The sequence below is a fragment of the Dreissena polymorpha genome, chromosome 3 (assembly GCF_020536995.1).
Source record: "Dreissena polymorpha isolate Duluth1 chromosome 3, UMN_Dpol_1.0, whole genome shotgun sequence".
NCBI classification, from domain to species: Eukaryota; Metazoa; Mollusca; class Bivalvia; order Myida; family Dreissenidae; genus Dreissena; species Dreissena polymorpha.
This window is the reverse complement of record NC_068357.1, coordinates 445,216-468,544: the sequence shown is the minus strand read 5'-3', so window position 1 is coordinate 468,544 and position 23,329 is coordinate 445,216. Positions and strand designations below refer to the sequence as shown.

Genomic DNA, 23,329 nt, shown 5'->3' with positions numbered 1-23,329 from the left:
TACGAAAGTTGTGGGTACAAAAATTATGCCAAAAAAATTGGGTACGACAAAAGATTTGGTTACGAAAAAAATATTTGGTAGGATAACAAATTGGCTACGAAATAAAATGTGGGTACGAGCAAAAATAAGGGTACGAAAAATAATGGGTACGAAAAAAATTGGGCACGAAATATGTAGAGCACGAAAAAAAATGGGGGTACGGGGAAGTATTACCCTTGGGGAACTTGATCCATTCAGCGAAATTGGGAGGTGGGTTACATTTTCGATCAAATATAACAAGAAATATCTTTAAAAAAAGATATTCGACGTGTATTTTCTGAACCACTCATCTCAAAAAAACGTTTTGTTACAGTAAAACGTTTGTGGGTTATAACATTACGTTTCAGCATATAAATTCAAAACTTGACATGCTCTTTAATTACACCATGCTCTTTATTTTCACATGTTTATCATACCAAACTTAATATATTGTAGTTTCCTTTCCTAAGTTAATGATGCAATGTGTACGGACGTGATTTCGCATGCCAATGTGCATGAACATATAATATTTCTTGTTTGATTATTGTTTTTTTCTCTAATCCAATAAGCTTAGGCATGTTGTATGTTAAAAACGGCAATAATTCCATGATGATTCCCGAAAATAGGTATGAGCACATAGTCGTAAGAGCAATTGAAGAGGTGGGTTCGCCCATGAACACATGGTAAGGTTCACTAAATCTGCGAGATATGACCTACCGGTAATATATTATGTGTTTAAAACAGCAAACAATATCCAACAAACGAATGAATTATCAAACATAGTATGTGCACTGATGTGGCTCTGTAATTTCTGTTTGAAAAGTTCATTAAATATGCAAAATGTTAGAGCACGCATAAGAGAGAGTTTCACAGATGTCAATCGGCTATTATGCTGTCATATACCATACCACAACGTTTAAATGTGGCAGGTTCGGAATAATTCGTTTTCTTTGAATTCATGATCGCGTTGAAAGTTCAGTATACACCTTTTAATTCGCAATTTATTTACTGAATCACGACAAATGTAAAATACAATACAGAAAATGCATAGTTATTTCATTGATCTATAAACATATCATGGATTAAATATAACTGATTCAAAATTAATGTTTTTCAAACTATTATTAAATCTTTTTTCACATAATATGCTGTCCTATTTATAGCTGAGCTTCTTATACCTTTATCAATGATCTTCTTCTTCTTCTTGGCGTTCGCTCTACACGATCACACCAGTTTCTTCGATAAATGATGTGGTCCGTCTCAGGTCATCCACGTCTCCATAAAGTTTCTGATGGAGGGTTGTGTCCTGGGGCCACTTTGTAGCTCGCTCCTGGTCGTGACGTTTACATCTTTGGAGGATGTGTTCAGCTGTTTGGTCTTCTGTGCCACACGGACAGGTCGGTGACGGGGCCAGTCTGTATTTTTTATGCATGTGTGCATTGAGTCGGTTGTGCCCTGATCGGAGTCTGACCATTATCACTTGCTCTGCCCTGCTTAGGAGATGATATGCATCTGCCTCTTGTCTTGGCCGGGTAAGTGATTTAATGATGGTAACGTTCTCCTTGTAGCTTACTTGCACAGGTGGCTGATCTAACTGAGCACCTTGTTTTGCCAGTTGGTCAGCATCTTCATTTCCGGCCACTCCACAGTGTGCTGGGATCCACTGGAGGGTCACGTTTAGGTTGGTGCTGATTCTTTGTAAGGCATTTGCAAGCTGAGGAACCTTGTTGTTGGTCAGGGCTTCTAATACAGACATGGCATCTGTAAAGAAGACTATCGAGTTGACATCTTCGGTCGAGTCTTCAATCATTGACACTGCCTTCATGAGGGCTAAAGTCTCTGCTCTGTAGTTGCTACAGTGTGTTCCGGTTGCTGCATGATGTGTTTCTCGTTTTCCGGATGGGTACAGAATGACGATGCCAGCACCTCCATTTATGACTGCTCTAGTGGCAGAACCGTCTGTGTAGACATGAGTCCATGCCTCTCTTGGGTATTCGTCATCGATCATGGCAAGTGTGAGGCTCTTTCTGATATGCTCATCCTCTTGTTTACCTGGCTGTAGGTGAGGAACACTGGATCTTACTGCAACATTTGACAGGTCATTTTGTAATGGATCTATGATGTCTTCTTGACCAAGCGGAGTGGTGGGGATGGTCAGATCCGTTGCATAGGCCTTGTCCAGCTTCTTAGCTTCGTGTACAAAGCTGCTACGCTTGATCCGATTTTTGGTGTACCCTTTAACTCTGGCTGACATGGGGTGATCCGTTAGACATTTATACTTCTCTGTCTGAAGCAGGATTTTGACATCTCTTCTTTCTTGAAGTGGTTGTATTCCTGTTATCTTTTCCATGAAGGCAATTGGTGTGGACTTGGTTGCTCCTGTCATGATGCGCAGAGCTTGGTTCTGGATTTTATCCAGAGCCTGGCGATTGGATTTGGCTGTGGAAGACCATGTGGGGGAACTATACTCTAGTTGGGGTCTCACTGTGCCTTGATAGACTGTCTTGAGTATGTGCTCATTTGCCCCCCATGTAGTTCCCGCAAGCTTTCGCATCATTGCAAGTTTTCTTCGGGCCCTTCCTTCTGCTTTCATGAGGTGTGGCTTCCACGTTTGCCTCTTGTCAAAGGTGACTCCCAGGTACGTGGTCTCGTCTGCTTCAGTCATAGGAGTGTCTCCCATTCTCACCGTCCCTGCTTTCTGTTTTGATGACAATGTGAATAGTGTGGTGGATGATTTCTCTTTGTTGATCATTACACACCAGTCTTCAGCCCATGCGGTAAGTTTGTCTATTGCTTCTTGCATTCTGTATGTGGCTGTGGTGGCATGCTCTTCTTTGCACCATAACACAAGATCATCAGCATAAAGTGCCGCCTTCACTCCCCTTGGCAATTCAGACACAAGATCGTTGATGAAGAGTAAGAAGAGCGTCGGGGACAGGACTCCTCCTTGTGGGACACCGTGCCGTAGAAGGAACTTCTTACTGCTTCTTTGGTTCAAGCTTACTCTTGCCCTTCTATTCTAGCTGAGCTTCTTATACCTTTATCAATGATAATCAGCAAGGTATGAATTAGAAAAATTGAGCTATCTTAATCGGACTGGCTCGGTCTTTTACATAAGTCGCCATCGTGAAGAACTTTAACGTGGTATGATATATTTGACAAGCTGCTTCACAGCATCATCAAAAATGTATATGTATCAAATGGCCGACTTTAAAATAATTTTACAAGTTGTCATTCATATGTTCGCAATGCATTATAATGCTTCTTAAATAATTTCATATGGCCTTTTGCCATAGCCATGTGCTATCCAAGACATACTATCCACCAGTGTTATCAACGGGACTATAATATAAGATCCTATATGTATACATATGTACTTAATATTTGTTTCACTTTGATAGCACGCATATTTGTATATATCTGACCATTAATAATAAAGTTAACGTAGTTTAAGTATCAGCGATGCTATTTGTGTAGATTTTGTGATATTAATAAGTGTATCTGTCAAGCAGATGTGGAAGTTTCTCAGTAACAAATCTGTGAACATAATGAATGCAATTGATTTTCAATTATAATGTAATTAACTGTTGAACACATATGGCGTAAATGCAATTCATTGTCAATTAAAATGTTATTATCTGTTTAGCAGATGTGACTTTATCTCATAAATTATCTTCGAACTAAATGAATGCAATTAGTATCTATATTTTTGTCATGCTGACGCAAAGCATTACGCACAAATGTTGCCCAAGCTGTTGATGTAATTTTGAAACTTCCTATGTTCAGATACATGATGTTGTAATCGCTTTGCACATGCGCACTTAAATATTTTACGGGTCTTGCAGATTTACGCTAAAACGGAAATGACCGAAAACGGAAGTTAAAGAATTGTAATTACACATGTACATCCAAAAAAAAGAACCTTAAGAAAAGGTTTGGTTACATACTACGGAAAAAAAACGGGTACGAACAAATGTGGGTATTAAAAAAAAAATTGGGTATGAAAAAAATGGGTACACAAAAATGGGTACGAACAATTTTGGGTACGAAAAAAAAATATTTGAAGGTATGGGGAAGTAGTACCCGTTGACCTCTCGATAAATTTGAAAGAGGACGGGAACCAAGCTGCCTTTACCTTTATCAATGGCCCTGGGATGGGTAATGTGGACATGGATGGTCAAGATAGACCGTGTTGTCATAAGAGATGGACAGTATTAATTTGAAGTCAATTGGTGAATAAATGAAGAAGTTATGTTAAAACAAAACTGTGATTGGGCGTGGTTGTCCTCTCTTTCCTCCTACACTATTAGCACTAGAACCTTAGAAGTTACACATATGGTATCTATGAGCATATGTGCGACACTGCACAATTTGGAATTTTGATCTAAACCCTGGGTCAAAAATTATTATCTTGTGCGTCGCATGTTGTTAGTAAAATGAGTTTTTTTACCCATTTTACTCATTTATTTACCCATAACTTCTGACCCAGGAGTCAGATCAACATTCCAAATAGTGCACCGTCGCACAAATGCTCATAGCTACCATGTGTGTAAATTTCAAGGTTCTAGTGCTAATAGTGTAGGAGGAGATAGTGGCCAGGACAGACGGCCAGAAACGGATAGACACAGTTTTGCTTTTAAGATGAGAAAACAAACATTTCCGAAATAGTTTAGTGTCACGATAAGAGCAAAATCGTTTAATTATCCAACCACAAATGTTTGCCGTACTCGGTCAGCACGTCTGAAAATCGTTCCTGAACGCCTGAATAGGCTGCCCTTATTTACAAGTTTCATACTTTGCATTCAATTTTGTATCTTAAAGAATTGTGCTAAAATGTGTCATTTACAATTTGCAATGAGATTTTTAATGACCCTCGTCATGCGAAAATGCGTCTTATTCCATATGCGCCCATCATATGTATAGCCCACTAAGCCGGAGCATCTCTCAGTCTGGTCAGGAGATACATAATGACACCATAACACATTGAGTGATTTTATAACGAATAGCATCACCTCTGACCAGACTGCGCACATGCACAGGTTGGGCTTAAGGTACAAAACGCATAAAACCCATTTTCGCATGACGCGGCTATGAAAGTGTGATCTAAATGTGTCGAAAGAAAGCTGCGTCTAAATCAAATATTAACATACGATATATTTCGATGGTGAAGAACTACACTCATAATAAGACATGTGTAGGAACATATTATGGCACTCCCGTGCACATCACGGGCTAATTTTTTTATCTACTCACACTTATCAGCTGTTTGAAAATGATAACATACATTCCATGCGGTGAATATGCGAATAACAAGTGAGAAAAAACACAAAAGTTAAACTTTTGTTTTCTGTTTAATAATTTAGAAACGTTAATTTCAAACTTAATTTAAAAGTCAGCTTTTACGCCGACCACCCTTTTATAAGATATTTCTTGTTATATTTAGTTGGTGTTTATATTCGGTTTTAGCGATTAATCAAAGTGTTGACAGTACTGGTGTGACATGCTTTTGAGAGGATGGATATAAAAGCATCAAGTTAAGTTTATCTACATCACCACAATTACCACAATTGTGTATGTTGGTACGAAAAAAACATTTGGTACAAAAATTTTGCGAAAAAAATTGGGTATGAAAACAAATTTGGGTACGAAAAAATATTTGGGAACAAAAAAATTGGGACCGAAAAATATGTGGGTACGAACAAAAAATTGGGGATGAAAAAAATTGGGTACGAAAAAAAAATTGGGTACGAAAAAAAATTGGGTACGAAAAATTTTAGGTATGGAAAAAAATTGGGGGAAAGGGAAAGTAGTACCTGTGAGAAACTTGATCCACACTCGCACATTTTCGGCCATTTCCGTCAAACACCAGATAAGTTCCTCGAATATACACATTTCGGAAGCGGTAATGCGGTCCTACCTACGCGCGTCAAAATGTAAGCGAAATATGTACACAAGTCTGTCAGGAATGATTGAATTAACGAAGAAAATCATGTATTGATGTAAGTTTTTTTAAGGAATGTGCAGAAAATATATTAAACAAGAGCTGTGTTTGTGAAACACAATGCCCCTGCTGCGCAGCTTTGAAGCCATATATTTTACCTTTGACCTTGAAGGATGACCTTGACCTTTCACCACTCAAAATGTGCAGCCCCATGACATACACATGCATGCCGAATATGGAGTTGCTATCTTCAATATTGCAAAATTTGACCTTTGACCTTGACCTTGAAGGATGACCTTGACCTTTCACCAATCAATGTGTGCAGCTCTATGAGATACGCATGCACGCCAATATTAAAAAAGTTAGGGCGAATGTTAAAGTTTTCGGACAGACAGACAGACGCTTTATATTTGACATTTTACCTTGAAGGATGACCTTCATCTTTCACAACTGAAAATGTGCAGCTCCATGAGATGCACATGTATGCCAAATATCAAGTTGCTATGTTCAATATTAAAAAAGTTATGGCCATTAAAGTTTTCGGACGGACGGACAGACTGACACACTGACTGACTGACTGACAGTTCAACTGATATAGGCCACCCTACCGGGGGCATAAAAAGCAATGGCGATATTTTTCTCAGCCACATAATTGTTAATAGTTTGATATCACAAAATGAAAGTGAAAGTAGAACTGTCAAAAATGACAACCTGTCAACGTATTGTTTTTGCTGGCACGAGAGGGCGATTACACTCAATGTGTTCACATTTTGACCATAGGCTTTGTCAATGACCTTTATAGTATGGGTAGCTTTGATATTATTTATTGCTATCATGTAACTGCATGATTGTGTATATGTTTACAATACACAAAACATAAATAATGATATAAATATACTGATTGAGCTTATAATAATCTGAGAACTATAGCCAGGTCAATTAAGGACTTAAAATACAATTTTTGTCCTTATTTCATGAAGAAATGACCATGCATGTCCTAGATTTCAAATTCAATGCCCTGGTGTGACACATTGGTAGCATTACCGTTAAACTGTTACCAGGCTTATGAAATCAGTTTTTATTGAACTATCTAAGGAAATCTAAATCAGGCACTGATTTTTCGTGTTTCAATACAGTCATAGATCAGTTGTGGCCTCTGGGTAATGACCAATTTTTGATTACTTGTCACACCCTTAACATTTTTCACACGTCTTTACTAGCAAATCTGGATTTAGGCGATCTTCAATGGTACATTTAAACTTTAGCTCTGTTACAAGAGTGCTGGTAAAGTCCAGTCACATATTTAAATCTAGGCCATGTCAAAATCAACGTGTCAAAGACAAATGAAAGATGCGTTCATTAATTATTGTCCAGTTGTTTACTACTGCTGTAAGTTTTTATATAATATGACTGATGAACATCATGTGAGAAAAAATTAACATTATCATTGTATATCAGGTTTAGCAGCCTTTTAGATAACAAAGTATGCTAGTTTTCAATGTCGCATCTGGGGATCAAACCCGTAGGGCTTTTAGGGAGATTCTGAAATTTTCGATCCCTCGAGAGCAACCAAACCAAAAATTAAGTCAAATATTGCCGACTCGTTTTTTTTAGTCGGTTCATGAGGGATAATGGAGCTTGATTGGTCATTGTCGGCTCTGGTACTAATTACATGTACACCGGGTACTCTTAAGTATACTTACATGTACCCTGGGTACTCTAAGTATACTTACATGTACCCCAGGTACGGTAAATAAACGTAATTGTACTCGGTCCATATTAGACTGTACCCGAGTTGTATTCGCGCCCAAAATCCGATGTCGTAAATCGCACAACCGATTATCTTAAACACACTTCTCTTCAAAAAACACTGCATCAACATGTTTTTTTGAGTATGCGTTCCGATAATATAGAGGCCAATCTACAGAAAATTGACATAAATGTGTAATTACAAAAAAAAATAGTCGACCACGATTGATTTAGGGTTAAATTTCCCGGGTACATTTTAGTTTATTTACCGTACCCGGGATACATGTTAGTATACTTAAGAGTACCCGGGGTACATGTACGTAGTACACGAGCCGACAATGAACAATCGAGCGATAATGGAAGGTGCAACATCTCTCACGCCCCCTAGCATCGCCTTTAGCAGTATTAAATTCTCAACAGGAAAGTGCTGGAGTCATTGATCCCGAGCGACAAGAAAAACAATTGATTAATGTTCGAAATAAATAATTTGATTAATGACAATTCTATTATTTGAGCCAGGTCACAGCAAAAGCGCAGTCAAATCAGTATCCAATTAAATTATTTGTTATTGTCAGAAAAACGCTTTAAGCAAACAGCTTTCAAGCGACTGCAAGCTGATCTAGATCCAAACTGGCCACAATCGCCTTAATGTCTCTTTTACTGTGACACAGTTCATTTAACGTTAAAATGATAAAAAGTACTAACACTAAGAAAGAGTACGAACCAGTAAAGAGTTTGAAATCAATGTTGAATTTCAGGACAGCTTGGTGATCTGCAAATCCCCGATGAAATGTTGATATCGGGTATCATAGTCATTCAATAAGTCGCAAAATGCTCGAATACAATTTATAAAGCACAATGTGACTTATATTGATAACTAAAAATACCAGTATGCCAGTTTTGCCGTGTCAAGCTGTTACGATCCAGAAAGTCCTTCATTCACATCGAGTATATATCTTTCGAATTCCAACTATTGTTGTCATAAGCGGAGATTTAGTGAATAAATAATTCATATATCCTAAATGACAGCTTCTAAATAGCGAAACATTGTCAAGCCAATTTATGCAGTAAGAAAGTTTTGAATCGAGACTCTCATGTGGGCGGCCATTGTTGAATGTTGAAACACGAACGACAACTCTGCTAGGAGAATGTTATCAATGACGAGCAATCTCCTACGCAGTGGCTAATGCAAAAGGGAAGTAACTGAAAAATGGAATTATCTCAATCGGACTGGCTCGGTCTTTTACATAGGTCGCCATTGTGATTTTTTTCATGGTTATGATACCTTGTTCCAGCATCGTCAAAAAGAGTGTGCATTAACTGCTGGTAAAAAGTGTCGGGTTATTAAGAACATAAGTTAAATTGTCTCGATATGATCGGTTAAAGACGTGGCAATGTAATTGTTGCATCCGAATTTATAAGCATTTGAATTGCCTAACAGAGGTTAGTACACTCACAAATTTAACATATTGTTATAGTTATAGACATATTGATCTTGAAATTCGAACAGTAGAAACGTTTTTAAGAAAGCTGTTTAGTACCACTTAAACTTTACATAAAAGAATACAAAGCCTTATTAAAGCCGGGTTCCCACTGCCGATCAGTTCAACTCGACCAAGCCCGACCAAGCGGTCGGGTACTGGCCTGGTTCGGTTGGCATGATTGGTCGTGTGCGGTCGGGTAGGTCGGCATTGGTCGGGCTTCCTACCCGATATTTTTTTACATGTCAAAAATATCGAGTAGCGGTCGAGTAGGAAACGGATCGAGAAGCGCTCGGTAAGTGGTCGTGTATTAGTCGAGTAGAAGATCGAGTTGATCGTGAAGCCATCGTGTGGCGATCGGATTGACATCTTTTACACTATCTGTACCCGATCCGCTCGACCTCTACCCGAGTTATTTTAAATCGCAACACGTGTTAAGAGTTGGCCAGTTCAATACGAAGGCACGAGATATGCGTCATTTATTGTATTTGCTGACGTTTCTCGATATTAATTCTTCCATACACAAAATGCCACACAAATGCCACACTCTTAAAACAATTTAAACTTAACAGATATTTACGTAGAATAACAATGGATAAATGACGTCGGATGCGTATATATATATATTTCGCGCCAACGTTATAATTGGATTTCCCGAACGGCGTTAACAGAAACATAAGAGCGTAGGTTCTTATAACACGATCCACTCGACCTCTATTCGATTTGATGTACAGATTTACTAGACTGCTACCCGACGGCTACTCGACCGTAACGATCACTTCCCGATTGATATTCGACCATACACGAGCTCTGTACCCGATCCGCTCGACCTCTACCCGAGTTATTTTAGATCGCTTTGTACGACTGTAGTACGACCATCACGATCTGGTCGTGTAAAGATCTGGTGGCGATCGAGCTGAGGTCCACTTGGTCGAGCTCAGATCGTATAGGGCTCGCGTATAGGTCGAGATGATCGAGCGGTAATCGGATAGATGGTTGAGTGGACGTCGTGAAAGAGTCGTGTGGGGGTCGTGTGTTATCGACAAGAGGTCGAGAAGAAGTCGTGTATACCCTTTCTAGTCGAGCTTGGTCGGGTTTGGTCGGGAAATTTCGGTGATCGGGATGATCGAGTTGATCGGATCGACAGTGGGAACCCACCTTAATGCCAAAATGCTTTTCTTTGCAAATAAACACATAATAACGAAAAAGCTCACGCATTATACGCATAATAACACGTTATATAAATACGTAATGACGAAAACATGACCAAACAATACGAAAAGCTAAACCATTCATCGGCCAAACAACGTTACGTGTCTAAAAACCCAATCAAGGAACCATCAATGCAAAAACAAAACAACTGAAGAACTCACCTCTCGCGCGTGGCTTTTGTGTTATTGAAGTGCCACCCTTTTATCAAAATGTGGGATGACAGGCGTGATACTGACAATTAATTCTTTTTCAAAAGGAGTACTCGTAATTAGCGTCATTTGGTCCTTAATACACATTGTTCTTTACAATCATGGTAGAAAAGTTTATGTTTGATAATGCTATGTAAAAGTTTTTATTGAATCTCAACTTCAGTAGAAAATAAAGTTTCCATCAGTATCAAATGTAAATTATTTGGCTATTCATTGTTTTCGGAACGTTTTGTATAGACTGCTAGTGTACGTCCGGGGAAGTGCGGAGAGACGTATAAATACGAACACTGCCGGGCGGTTATTTTTCTGAGCAAGCCGGATCTCACTTGATTGATTTCGCGGTGGTAAAATGTTAGACTACATTAAAGGGATCTTTTCACGCTTTGGTAAATTGACAAAATTGAAAAAAAGTTGTTTCAGATTGGAAAATTTTCGTTTTAGTTATGATATTTGTGAGGAAACAGTAATACTGAACATTTACCATGGTCTAATATAGCCATTATATGCTTCTTTTTACGATTTTAAAACCTAAAAATTATAAAGCGTTGCAACGCGAAACGATTGAATAATTTGGAGAGTTCTGTTTTTGTCGTTAAATTTTGTGAAACTACGAAGATTGCTTATATAAGGTATAAAATACTTCCCGTCTGTGTACTCGGCGGAATAGCTCAGTAGGCTAAAGCGTTTTTACTTCTGGACTCTGGCAGGACTCCAGGGGGTCACTGGTTCGAAACCTGGTCCGGGCAATATTCTTTTCCTTCTTTTAATTTTATTCTTAATTTTTTACTGGAGCTTTTACGATCCAATGTTTACATTTATCGATATAAAGCATTTAATGAAAAAGTTAAAAAATGCCAAAATCTGTGAAAAGACCCCTTTAACTAGTGGGCTGGGTTTATCTGCCAGTGATTTGCTGATAACATTGGAGTGTTTATAAACAGAAACACGTGTTTGAGCAGACAGCAATTTGGTATAGTGTTCAATATATAGTTACATGTAAACTTGATTTGAGTCATCCGCTAGCTATTGGCTGAGAGAAGTTCATAACCATTTAAAGGGATCTTTTCACGCTTTGGTAAATTGACAACATTGAAAAAAGTTGTTTCAGATTCGCAAATTTTCGTTTTAGTTATGATATTTGTGAGGAAACAGTAATACTGAACATTTACCATGGTCTAATATAGCCATTATATGCTTCTTTTGACGATTTCAAAACCTAAAAATTATAAAGCGTTGCAACGCGAAACGATTGAATAATTTGGAGAGTTCTGATTTTGTCGTTAAATTTTGTGAAACTACGAAGATTGCTTATATAAGGTATAAAATACTTCCCGTATGTGTACTCGGCGGAATAGTTCAGTAGGCTACAGCGTTTTTACTTCTGGACTCTGGCAGGACTCCAGGGGTCACTGGTTCGAAACCTGGTCCGGGCAATATTCTTTTCCTTTTTTTAATTTTATTCTTAATTTTTTACTGGAGCTTTTACGATCCAATGTTTACATTTATCGATATAAAGCATTTAAAGAAAAAGTTAAAAAATGCCAAAATCTGTGAAAAGACCCCTTTAACTAGTGGGCTGGGTTTATCTGCCAGTGATTTGCTGATAACATTGGAGTGTTTATAAACAGAAACACGTGTTTGAGCAGACAGCAATTTGGTATAGTGTTCAATATATAGTTACATGTAAACTTGATTTGAGTCATCCGCTAGCTATTGGCTGAGAGAAGTTCATAACCATTTAAAGGGATCTTTTCACGCTTTGGTAAATTGACAACATTGAATAAAGTTGTTTCAGATTCGTAAGTTTTCGTTTTAGTTATGATATTTGTGAGGAAACAGTAATACTGAACATTAACCATGCTCTAATATAGCCATTATATGCATCTTTTGACGATTTTAAAACCTAAAAATTATAAAGCGTTGCAACGCGAAACGATTGAATAATTTGGAGAGTTCTGTTTTTGTCGTTAAATTTTGTGAAACTACGAAGATTGCTTTTATAAGGTATAAAATACGTCAAGTCGTATAGGCGTTATTATCCCTATAGTGTTCTGAGATGTTTTAGGAAATAGAGAAAAATGCAATTTACTCCCTACATTCTGTCGGAATAAATCAAAATAGAAACCGCTCTCTTAAAGTTTCAGCTATACTTACACCAACAAACATGCAGTATCGCAGATCAAAACGCTATTGCAATATATGTGACTATACGCACAGGTGGTTTGCGTGTGGCTATGATATTAATTGGAAAAAACAACGTTTTGAGTAAAAAATAAATGCAAAAAATCATTTTGAATAAAAAATAAATACAATTATAACAAAAACTCAACCCATCTGAAGACTCTATTTCAAATATATAGATAGTGATTTTTTTTCAGATAAGTTGATTTTTCGTTATTCATGTAATTTGATAATTTTTCATTCAAAATGATGATTTTACTAATTAATAGCGAGCTCGCTGAGCCGCTGTAGGCGGCTCGAGAGCTCGCATTACGTTAACACGTGTATTGGACTATAGATCTTCACGGGTTGTTGTTTTGAAAAGTTTGGTAACTGCGCGCGCACCCGAACCTGATATCCGGAATATGCGAAACCGGAACTGGAAATTTTCAAAGTAAATAACCAGCGTCTGCTGATTGATCATAATGCTAAAATAGACAAAATGATCAAATTTACGGCTTTTTAATATGTTAAAATTATTCTCTCTATTTATTGTTATTATATTTCGAATAAAGCATCAGCATTCTTCCTGTAAAACATTTGTCTTCATTCCGGGACTTCCCCGTTCGATGACGTCATCACAAAATTTATCCAAGTAACGAATGACATCACCGTTTTGTGTGTACATAGCAAGTGTCAACACCGACCGCTACTCTCATTTATTATTAAAAATGATGAAAAAAACAAGTAAGTGCTATTATTTATTGGACGATTGCCATTTAGGAACAAACACACGATTGGTTCGGCATGTACTCAGGTACTAAGCTTTTTCAAACAACAACCGGTTAGTGTTATATGCAGACGCGCATAACAGTATGAATTCAGAAAACAGATTGTTTGTGCAGATTGTGTATCACGTGATGAACAGTGGGAGGTGTATATTTTTCGGCAGTATTAGACAGGGACGACAGGGATGAACCGGGGACAACTGGAGCTCCACGCTCCACCGGATAAGTATTAAAATGTTTAATACCTGCGGGATGAACCGGTAGTTACCGTGAAGGACCGGCATCGACCGGCGCGGCACCGGGAACAACCGGGACGGCACCGGGAACAACCCGGACGACACCGTTGCTCCACCGGGCCCATACAGACCCCGGAAGCGCTACAGCATCGCCCCGGTTGTCGCCGGTGGTGCCCAGGTGGAGCCCTGGTGAATGTAGGCAGAGTCCCGTTATAGCCAGGCATTCACCGGGGCTCCGCTTGATCATTACCGGCGACGACCGCGATTTAACCGGGGCGTTGCCGTAGCTCTGCCGGGGTCTGTTGCCAGGATAGCCCCGGCGAGTCTCGGCGGAGTTACGGTAGACCGGGGCTTTGCCGGAACGCTGCCGGCTTTTACCGGGGCTCCACCTGGGCATTACCGGCGACAACCTGGGCTCTGTAGGGGCTTCATCGGGATAAACCGTAGCTTGTTCGGGGTTGACCGGGTTTCTGCCACATTCAGGTTTAATAATGATGAGTATCTGTTGATCTGCATCTATATATAGTCGGTCTTACTTGCATTACAGAGCTAAAGGAACCCTATCAATGTGCATCGAGTCGATATATTAAGGTGGCTTATTCGCTAGAATTGTATTAAATAACTAATGACATTATATTTATCTGCGTCCATACAATTTTCGCATGAATTGAGACGTATTAAAAAGCGTTGTGGAACTTATGAACGTCTATTAATCTGCGTATAGACAACGATTACATCGTGCGTATACAATCAAACTAAGTTTTTTCACGGACCGTTTTACGTCACAACTGAATACATTTTACACTTACTCTTGCATGTTTAATTTCCATTACATGGATCGCGATTTTAATTAAAATAAAAATACTTTAGTCGCAATTAAAGCAGTATAAGAACGCACATGGATAAGGATTGCAATACTTATTTAATGCCATAAATTAAGATGTTGGTGTCGACTGAGCGCAAATGTTTATGGAAAAATCCCGTACAATCCCCGATTGTAACCGTATACGCGCCCTGTGAGTGCTGTCGTAACGCATGCAGATTAATAGGACTTATTAGTTTTCCGTCGAATTTAAAATCCATATAAAAACCTGTGAAATACACTGTCAAGGTTGTTGGCATGCATAAGGATTAATAGCGTATCACAAGTTCCCCGTTGAAATGAGATCCATATAAGAATCTGAAAGGATGCGTTGTAACGCATGCAGATTTATAGGGTTTCATTGGTTGTCCGTCGAAAGTAAACTTTATGAGAATCTTAGAAATGCCATGTGAATGTTGTCGAAACGCCAGCAGATTTATAGGGCTTTATTATTTTTCTGTCGCAAATTAATCACATATAAAAACCTGAGATATGCCTTGTGTAAAGTTTATCGGACGCATGCAGATTGTTCGGGCTGCAGTTGTTATCCGTAGCATGAAACCAAAATCGGAACCAGCTCAGACTTTGGACCTGGACGCAGATGATTAGGGACTCACTACGTTTTAAATGCAATTAAGAGATTATAGCACACGGGATAAAACACTTATACATCTTCAATGCTGTCGGAACACATGCAGATTGATAGGGCTGCAATAGTTTTCCGTCGAAATCAACCACATATAATTCAAAGAATCTTCTTAGATTGTTTAGACGTAAATAAGGTGTTCATATCGCATTAAATGGAATAAAGCCCGTATAAGCATTAGTTTAATAATATCTTTTAATATAGCATAAAGACCGTATAAGAATACGGGAATGTCAACTGGGTGCAGATTATAGGGCTTCATTTGTTATCAATTGCAATTTAAAAACATATTGAAACATCTGAAGGTTGTACGGATGTATATAAATATAGTTTATTAAATAAACATCATACCATAAGCAGATATATAATGTTTATTAAATGTTAATTAAATAAAATTCAAACAATTAATAGTTGTAGTTGGCATCTATATAGATCTGTTCCGGAGAATACACCTGCATACAAACTGAAAATACTCAATTTCCGATGATGCACACACACTGGGATATACACGCAATGACAGTCTGCTCTATACGATCTGTTATGCACGTCTGCACATAACATCAACCACAACAACCTGCACAGTCAAATAATCGATTTCATAATCATTTCATATATATATACTATATATATATATAGTGTTTTTCTTTCATTGTCTAAGTCATGCATTACATTTAAATTTAAAGGTGGTTAATCACATTTGAGTATCATTTCAACATGACCAAACTTTATTATATCATATTCTAGATATCTTTTATCTTCTATTGAAAAAAATACAAGAATTTATCTTAATTTTTATGCCTCACAAAATGGCATGATTCAAACAAATATTGCTACCTTTGACAATATCTCAAAGTGAGGGAGATAGTGCTCTTATTGACATCTGAGCTAACCTTTCTGGTAAAGAACATTCTAAATTAATTATTTGATAATTACTACAAATAGTGCAATGTTTATAGATACTATAAAATGTGATGGATTCAAGCAATCAATAGATGTGATCAAATGTGATTAACCATATTTAAAACATAAATTCAAATAAGATATAAATAACTTTGAGCTGGGTAACGTAACAGTCGCTACCTTTAGTACGTTGGCTGACTTGACAGTCTCTACCTTGAGTACGGTGGGTAACGTGATAGTCGCTACCTTGAGTACGGTGGGTGACGTGACAGTCGCTAACCAAAGTGACTTTTAAACAGTAGTTAGGAATATACAAATTAATTTAATCCTTGTATTTTGGTACTTAAAAAAATATATACTTACAAGTGTAAAATTATCAAAGTGTTATATCAATGGTATTTAATAACATGTTTTGGTGGCTTGCATAATTATCGCTGACCTACCTTTCATTTATTCCTCACTTATGGTAATTTGAAATTACTTAGACTTTAAATGCTCAAAAATGAAAATAAAACAAATATGCTGGCTGGCCCTTGTGAAATCTAAGTACAGTACGCAACATTGAGAAATCATTGCTGATGCCAGTGAGAATTATATTTGAGAAGGTAGCAACAGTTGGCTGTTCTAAACTTTTACATTGTAGGTTCTAGTTGATTGTTTAGTGTTTTAAGGAGGTAATGCAAAGGACATACATACTAGATTTATATATTTATCCTTGGTATATACAAATCTTTGTTTGCTGCACATTTTTTTTATAGTTTCATGTGTTACGCAACTTTCACCTTCGATATATATCTTCTCTTCAGGTATACATAATTATCGTAGTATAGGTCACTTTATGGTTTAGATAATTACTTATTAAAATATTAGAGTTATTTAGTTACAAAGACTGTTCTGTTGCTCTTATCCACAGTTGGTATTCGAACCATATATATTTAACCAGATTTTTGCAAAATAAGGTGATTTTATCTCAACTATACACAGTCGGCTCCTTTTTCCTAGTTCCTTATTCCATATTCGAATAAGGAACTGCACCTTTTTCCTTATTCACGCGTAATATATGTCTTATAGGGTTTAAAAGAACAATAATACAAACATTTCTGAAGTAAATAAAAACCAAATACCTTGAATACATTTACTTTATGTATTACGTTACATATTCATGTTTCATCTTCGCGCTTGCATAGGATTTCGTGTTTAAACCGAACCGATATTTTCTAATTCGAATACTAACTTCATATCAACAAAACCCAAAGCATATACTATTATTTTACATGTATGTGATAAAAAAATAAAACTTGTACATTTAAACATGTTTTTATTAATTTATAATCCAGTTCCTTATTCGAGGCTGAATAAGGAAAAAGGAACCAGTTCCTTATTCCTCATTCAAGCCGAATAAGGACTGGCATTTTCTTTCTTTAAACATCAATGAAATTGATCCAAATTTAACCACATATAAATGAACATATTATTTATGTATTGGTTGTATATGTAAAATTCTAATTGCAATACATTTCTACTAAGTTTTAAGTGATGATTATCCAGTTCTTTATTCAGTGTGAATAAGGAATAAGGAACTGGTTCCTTATTCCTTATTCAAATCGAATAAGGAACTGGAATTTTCTTTGTATAAATTATAAGTCGAAATGAACCAACGAGACGAATAACTCAACGAAAATTATTGTAAATGTATGTCGGGTGTAAAAATTATTGATTGCAGTACATTTCTACTTTGTTTATTAGTAACATAGTTCCTTATTCGGGTTGAATAAGGAATAAGGGACTGGTTCCTTATTCCTTATTCAAATCGAATAAGGAACTGGAATTTTCATACTGAACAAAATATTGAAATGAACAAAAGGGACTAATAAATCAATGAACATCATTGTAAATGTAGGTTGGGTATCAACAAACATTCATTGCAGTACATCTCTATTAAGTTTCATAATAACATAGTTCCTTATTCGGGTTGAAACAGGAAAAAGGAACTGGTTTCTTATTTTTTATTCCAATCGAATAAGGAACTGGCATTTTCCCACTAAACAAACTATTTCAATGAACCAAAGAGATCAATAAATAAATGAAAATCATTTTTAATGTAGGTTGGGTATAAAAAACGCATTGAAATCGCTTTGCATCCCTTATCATATCCCCTTGTTACTGTATAGGTATAAGAACGGAATGGGATAGCTAAATCATGACCGGTATTCGGAAATCGGAAAGTCTTCTCTAGAAGTTAGGGTCAGAAAAAACTTCAAGAACTGTATCAGACATACAAATTAAAAAAAATCTTACATTAAAAATAGCTCATAATAACTAATATATAGCTGTGCTATTCTAGAATGATCCGAATTTAAATATCCGAAAGTATGGCCTCTGAATAAGGAATTGGCGTAAAGGTAGTTCCTTATTCGGAAGCATGTATTTCTGAAAATCACTTTCGGATATGTTATATTTAAGATGTAGTGTGGGTTATTTAAGCATGATTATGTTATATGGACGGATTCTGTCACATTTCTTTTTTATATTTTATGTCACTATTCACGCTGAAAACAAGTATTATGAAGAGGATAATTAGGATATGGTATTGCCTTTCTCAAACATAAATTAAAATTAACCAAATAATATTAACAGTCGATGAAAATCGTGGTATATGTAGGTTCAAAGTTAAAAATATTTATTGCAATATATTTGTACCTAGTATTATTTAATAATAACACAGTTCCTTATTCAGTGCGAATAAGGAATAAGGAACTGGTTCCTTATTCCTTATTCAAATCGAATAAGGAACTGTCTTTTTCATACTTAACAAACTATTAAAATGAACCAAAGAGACCAATAAATCAATGAAAATCATTGTAAATTAAGGTTTGGTATCAAAAACATTAGTTGCAGTATATCACTTCTATGTTTCATTTAATGATAACCTTGTCCCTTTTTCGGATTGAAAAAGGAATAAGGAACTGGTTCCTTATTCCTTATTTAGATCGAATAAGGAACTGGCATTTTCATACTTCATAAATTTTAAAATGAATTAATGAGATCAATAAATCAACTAAAGCATTATAAATGTAGGTTGGTTATCAAAAAACCTTAATTGCAGTACATCTCTATTAAGTTTCATTTAAAGTCACTATCACGCTCACCAAAACATACGGCTACTGTATTATGCTATATAAAAACATTCGACAACAAGTAGTACCATACGATGGTTAATTACAATAGGAAGACCCTAAAAACAAGAAACATTGATGTAAAAACGTTATATTACAAGCATTCGGCAAGTTTTAAGCATCTAATTATCTAAATATAGTTCCACGATGTACACTACTTTCGCTTTCGAGTCAGGATCGGATTCATTCAGGTTGCGTTCATTTGCATAACTTATACAAGCCATTTTTTCATTCGCTAAGTTCCAGTTACCCAGAATTCATTTGGATTTCACAGAATGATTATTCATGAGAGCTACGTCATGCTTCCGACGCTTACCGTATCCAATCTCGTGTTCGCCCGTAAATGTTCGGATATTTAACGGGACATATAAATGGAATTATTTGTGGCCACAAAATAATAAAAACGAGCATTTTGTATCTCGTTAAATCAATTCTACCAGACAACATCTAACGTTGAAATTTTGCATTTTGCTAAAAGGAACATTGATTTTTTTAATGGATTAGCTTTATTTAACGAAATATTCGATATTTTTGAGCGCGATTGTTACTTTAATGATAGCCTAGTTCCTTATTCGGATTGCATTCGAATCGAATAAGGAACTGGCGTTTTCATACTAAATAAAATATTAAAATAAACCAAAGAGACCAATAAATCAATGAAAATAATTGTAAATTTAGGTTTGATATCAAAACATTATTTGCAGTACATATCTACTATGTTTCATGTAATCATAACCTAGTTCCTTATTCGGATTGAAAAAGGAATAAGGAACTGGCTCTTTTTTCCTTATTCAAATCGAATAAGGAACTGGCATTTTCTTACTTAAACATCAATGAAATTGATCCAATATTTACCACATATAAATGGACATATTATTTATATATTGGTTGTATATGTAAAATTCTAATTGCAAAACATTTCTTCTAAGTTTTAAGTGATGACTATCCAGTTCCTTATTCAGTTTGAATAAGGAATAAGGAACTATTCCTTATTCAAATCGAATAAGGAGCTACTACGTTGATATTGACCTGCTACAAAGGTGTCTGATACATAGATTATATCTGTTTAACAGGCTTTAACATCAGTCAATGATAAGGGGTTCGTCTTATTACTGGGGACCAACTATAAAGTCACCTTTTTCGGTGAAAACAAATCAAGATGCAACACGATACAGAACATTTCATAGCAATCTGAAATTAATTTTAATACAAAAGCAACAAAACTGCAAAACAACATATGTTTCAAATATTAAGTGAAAGTGCACATGATTTACATGTGAAATGTCGTAAACATGTGCATTCCTGTGAAAAATGCGTTTCAGTGATAACTCGATTATAATTTAGTATTTGAGAGAGAATGGGGGCATGCAGGTATGATGAAAACACGACAGGTTAATGCCTAACATATTAAATATGTAAGGTTCAGCACGAATATAAATAATTGCTCAGAAAGTATTGATGTTAATTTATTCCAGGCCTACAAAACGATAGGGCACATTCCTATGGAAGACGTACGAGTATGCAATAAATTCAGTACATATAAGTCACTTAACATATCAAATAAAGTTGGTTATACTTGACTAGTAATAACAATATATTAACAGAGATCAGTATTTGTTATTTAATATGTTTGAGAGGACATGGTCTACAAACGTTCAGTAAATTGTCTATTTTGTAGTAATGTTCTTGAGCATAAACATTGACTATACAAATACTGTGGTTCACATACATTTTGTTATAGTTTAAAATAATGCTCTTGGTTACGAATTTTATAAAATTATGGCACAACAGTACTCTCATTTAAATGCACGTGTTAATTATTTAACTCTCCTATATAACATTCCTCATTATCATCTTCTCATTCAACATTAGAATCACCATCATCAACTAATCATCACGTAAACATTATAACATCTTTAGTATTATGATCAAATGTACGCAAACAAAACAATTTAAACAAATGCTTTGCCAAAGACATCATATAGTGCTCTATCAAGAGAGTTAGAACAGAATCTCCATAAGGTTCATTAAACTAACTAAAGTATGTAAATCTCATGACAATTTCTCGACATAAGTCTTAAATTATGTCTGCAACCATAGAAATCACGAAAAACATGACGAAATAATGTGCATATAAACCATACGGCCCATTATCCATATTCTTATTTTAATCAACATAGATTAAGTAATTGTTGAGCTATTGCAAGATCCAGCTTGTTTACAGATGGGACAGACGGACGACCAGGGGGTAACCCTATAATCCACTCCAACAGGGACTAAAACACGACAACGCTTCTACCAACGTTATATTTAGACAAGACGGCACAACAGCCTTCAGTCAATCTCATGAAATATGTAAATAAAATATGTAATGTGCAAACTTTGTGATGTTTTAGTAATAACTATGGCTTAAACAGAGGTTTTGTACTCTGTATGACACACATTTGATATTGCCATAGACGATGTAATAACAAATTACTGTTTTGATTAATAATAATATACTGATAAAACAAGTAGCCGATATGGTGAGCTAGATTGTTACCCCAGGGTCATGATTTTAACAAACTTATTAACGGACCGCCAATGAATGTCGCACACCAAATATCACACCCCATACCCGCCAATCAATGTCGCACACGAAATATCAAACCCCATACCCTTGGAGTTTCAGAGAATATTCTTTTAAGTTGTTAACTTAAAAGTCTATATAAATCATGTGACCCCTGGAATGCGGTTTATTTTGGTCACATGATTTGAACAAACTTAGTATTTGATTACAATTCAATATTAAACAATATCTAAAAACCCTGACCCTTCCGGTTTCAGAGAAGATGTTTTACGTTATTCATTATTTATGTCCATATAACAAAGCTTGTCTTTAACTCAGGGTTATAATTAACACAAACTTAGCAAAGATGCAGAGGATCATTATAAAATGTGAACTACCAATTAACAAACCTTAAAATCTTGTGGTTGCAGACGATAAGAGTTTTAAAGAATTAACTTTACACATATTAGGAAAACCAGTAAACCACTAGTGCGGCGCGTTTTTTTTTCTGGCACATTATTCGAACATCACTTGATGAGGACCGCAATACAATGTTACACACTAAATATTAAAACCATGAACCTTGCAGTTTCGTAGAAGAGTTTTAAACGAAAAAGGAAAAGTTCTAAAATAGTGTATTTTTTATAATTATTAGTTTATATTGACCAAAATATAACGACTGGTATATTACATTACTTGACAAAAGTTGTTAAAATTTCATATTTTCAGTATATTCGGTAATACATTTTACTGGGTACACGTACCAGGTAACTACCAGTTAACTATAAATAACGCAAGCAGATTGATCATCATCGTCACGTGGTTAACCCATAAATGCAAATTGTGCACGCGTAGTGAATTGTATATACCGGTATTTTATATGTAAAATGATCAATCTACTTGCGATATTTATTGTGTGTATATCGTTATGTCACCTATTTTCGCGATGTACTTTTGATTTCACATCGCGAAATTTTATTACCGAATATACTGAGAATATAAACTTGTTTCAAGTAATGTACCAGTCGTGATATTTTAATCAATATAAAATAATAAATGTAAAAAAATACGGTATTTTAGAACTTTTATTTTTTCGTCAATCGCGGTTGACAGTCCCTTTAAAGTAAATATTTATTCAAGCTATATTAATCATGTGAAGTGGCAAGTTTTGGTCCAAAGGGGCAAGATTTGAACACATTTGAAGAGGATCAACGCATGATGTTTCACGCAAAATATTAAACCCCTGGCCCTTGTGTTTTCAGAGAAGATTTGTGAAGTTTTCATTTTCAAAAATCTATTTTAGCTCCTTTGATACTTTGTACTTATTCAACAGACTAAAACGTACAGAAAGAAAGATGAAAGAATAAGGCCCGGTGATAATTTCTGAAAAGTACCCTTAAAAT

The 23,329-nt window shown here is 36.0% G+C and overlaps 2 protein-coding genes across 4 annotated transcripts in view; one reads left to right on the top strand and one right to left on the bottom strand.

Moving 5' to 3' along the window:
• The window catches only part of LOC127872701 (uncharacterized), a 436,069-nt gene that overhangs the window by 150,159 nt on the left and 262,581 nt on the right, over nt 1-23,329 (top strand). The gene's annotated exons all lie outside the window — the stretch shown is intronic.
• The window catches only part of LOC127874979 (uncharacterized), a 52,888-nt gene continuing 30,793 nt past the window's right edge, over nt 1,235-23,329 (bottom strand). Inside the window, exon 8 of the mRNA XM_052419703.1 lies at nt 1,235-2,964. Within this exon, the coding sequence (XP_052275663.1) occupies nt 1,235-2,964 (1,730 nt within the window). The remainder of the gene's footprint in view (nt 2,965-23,329) is intronic.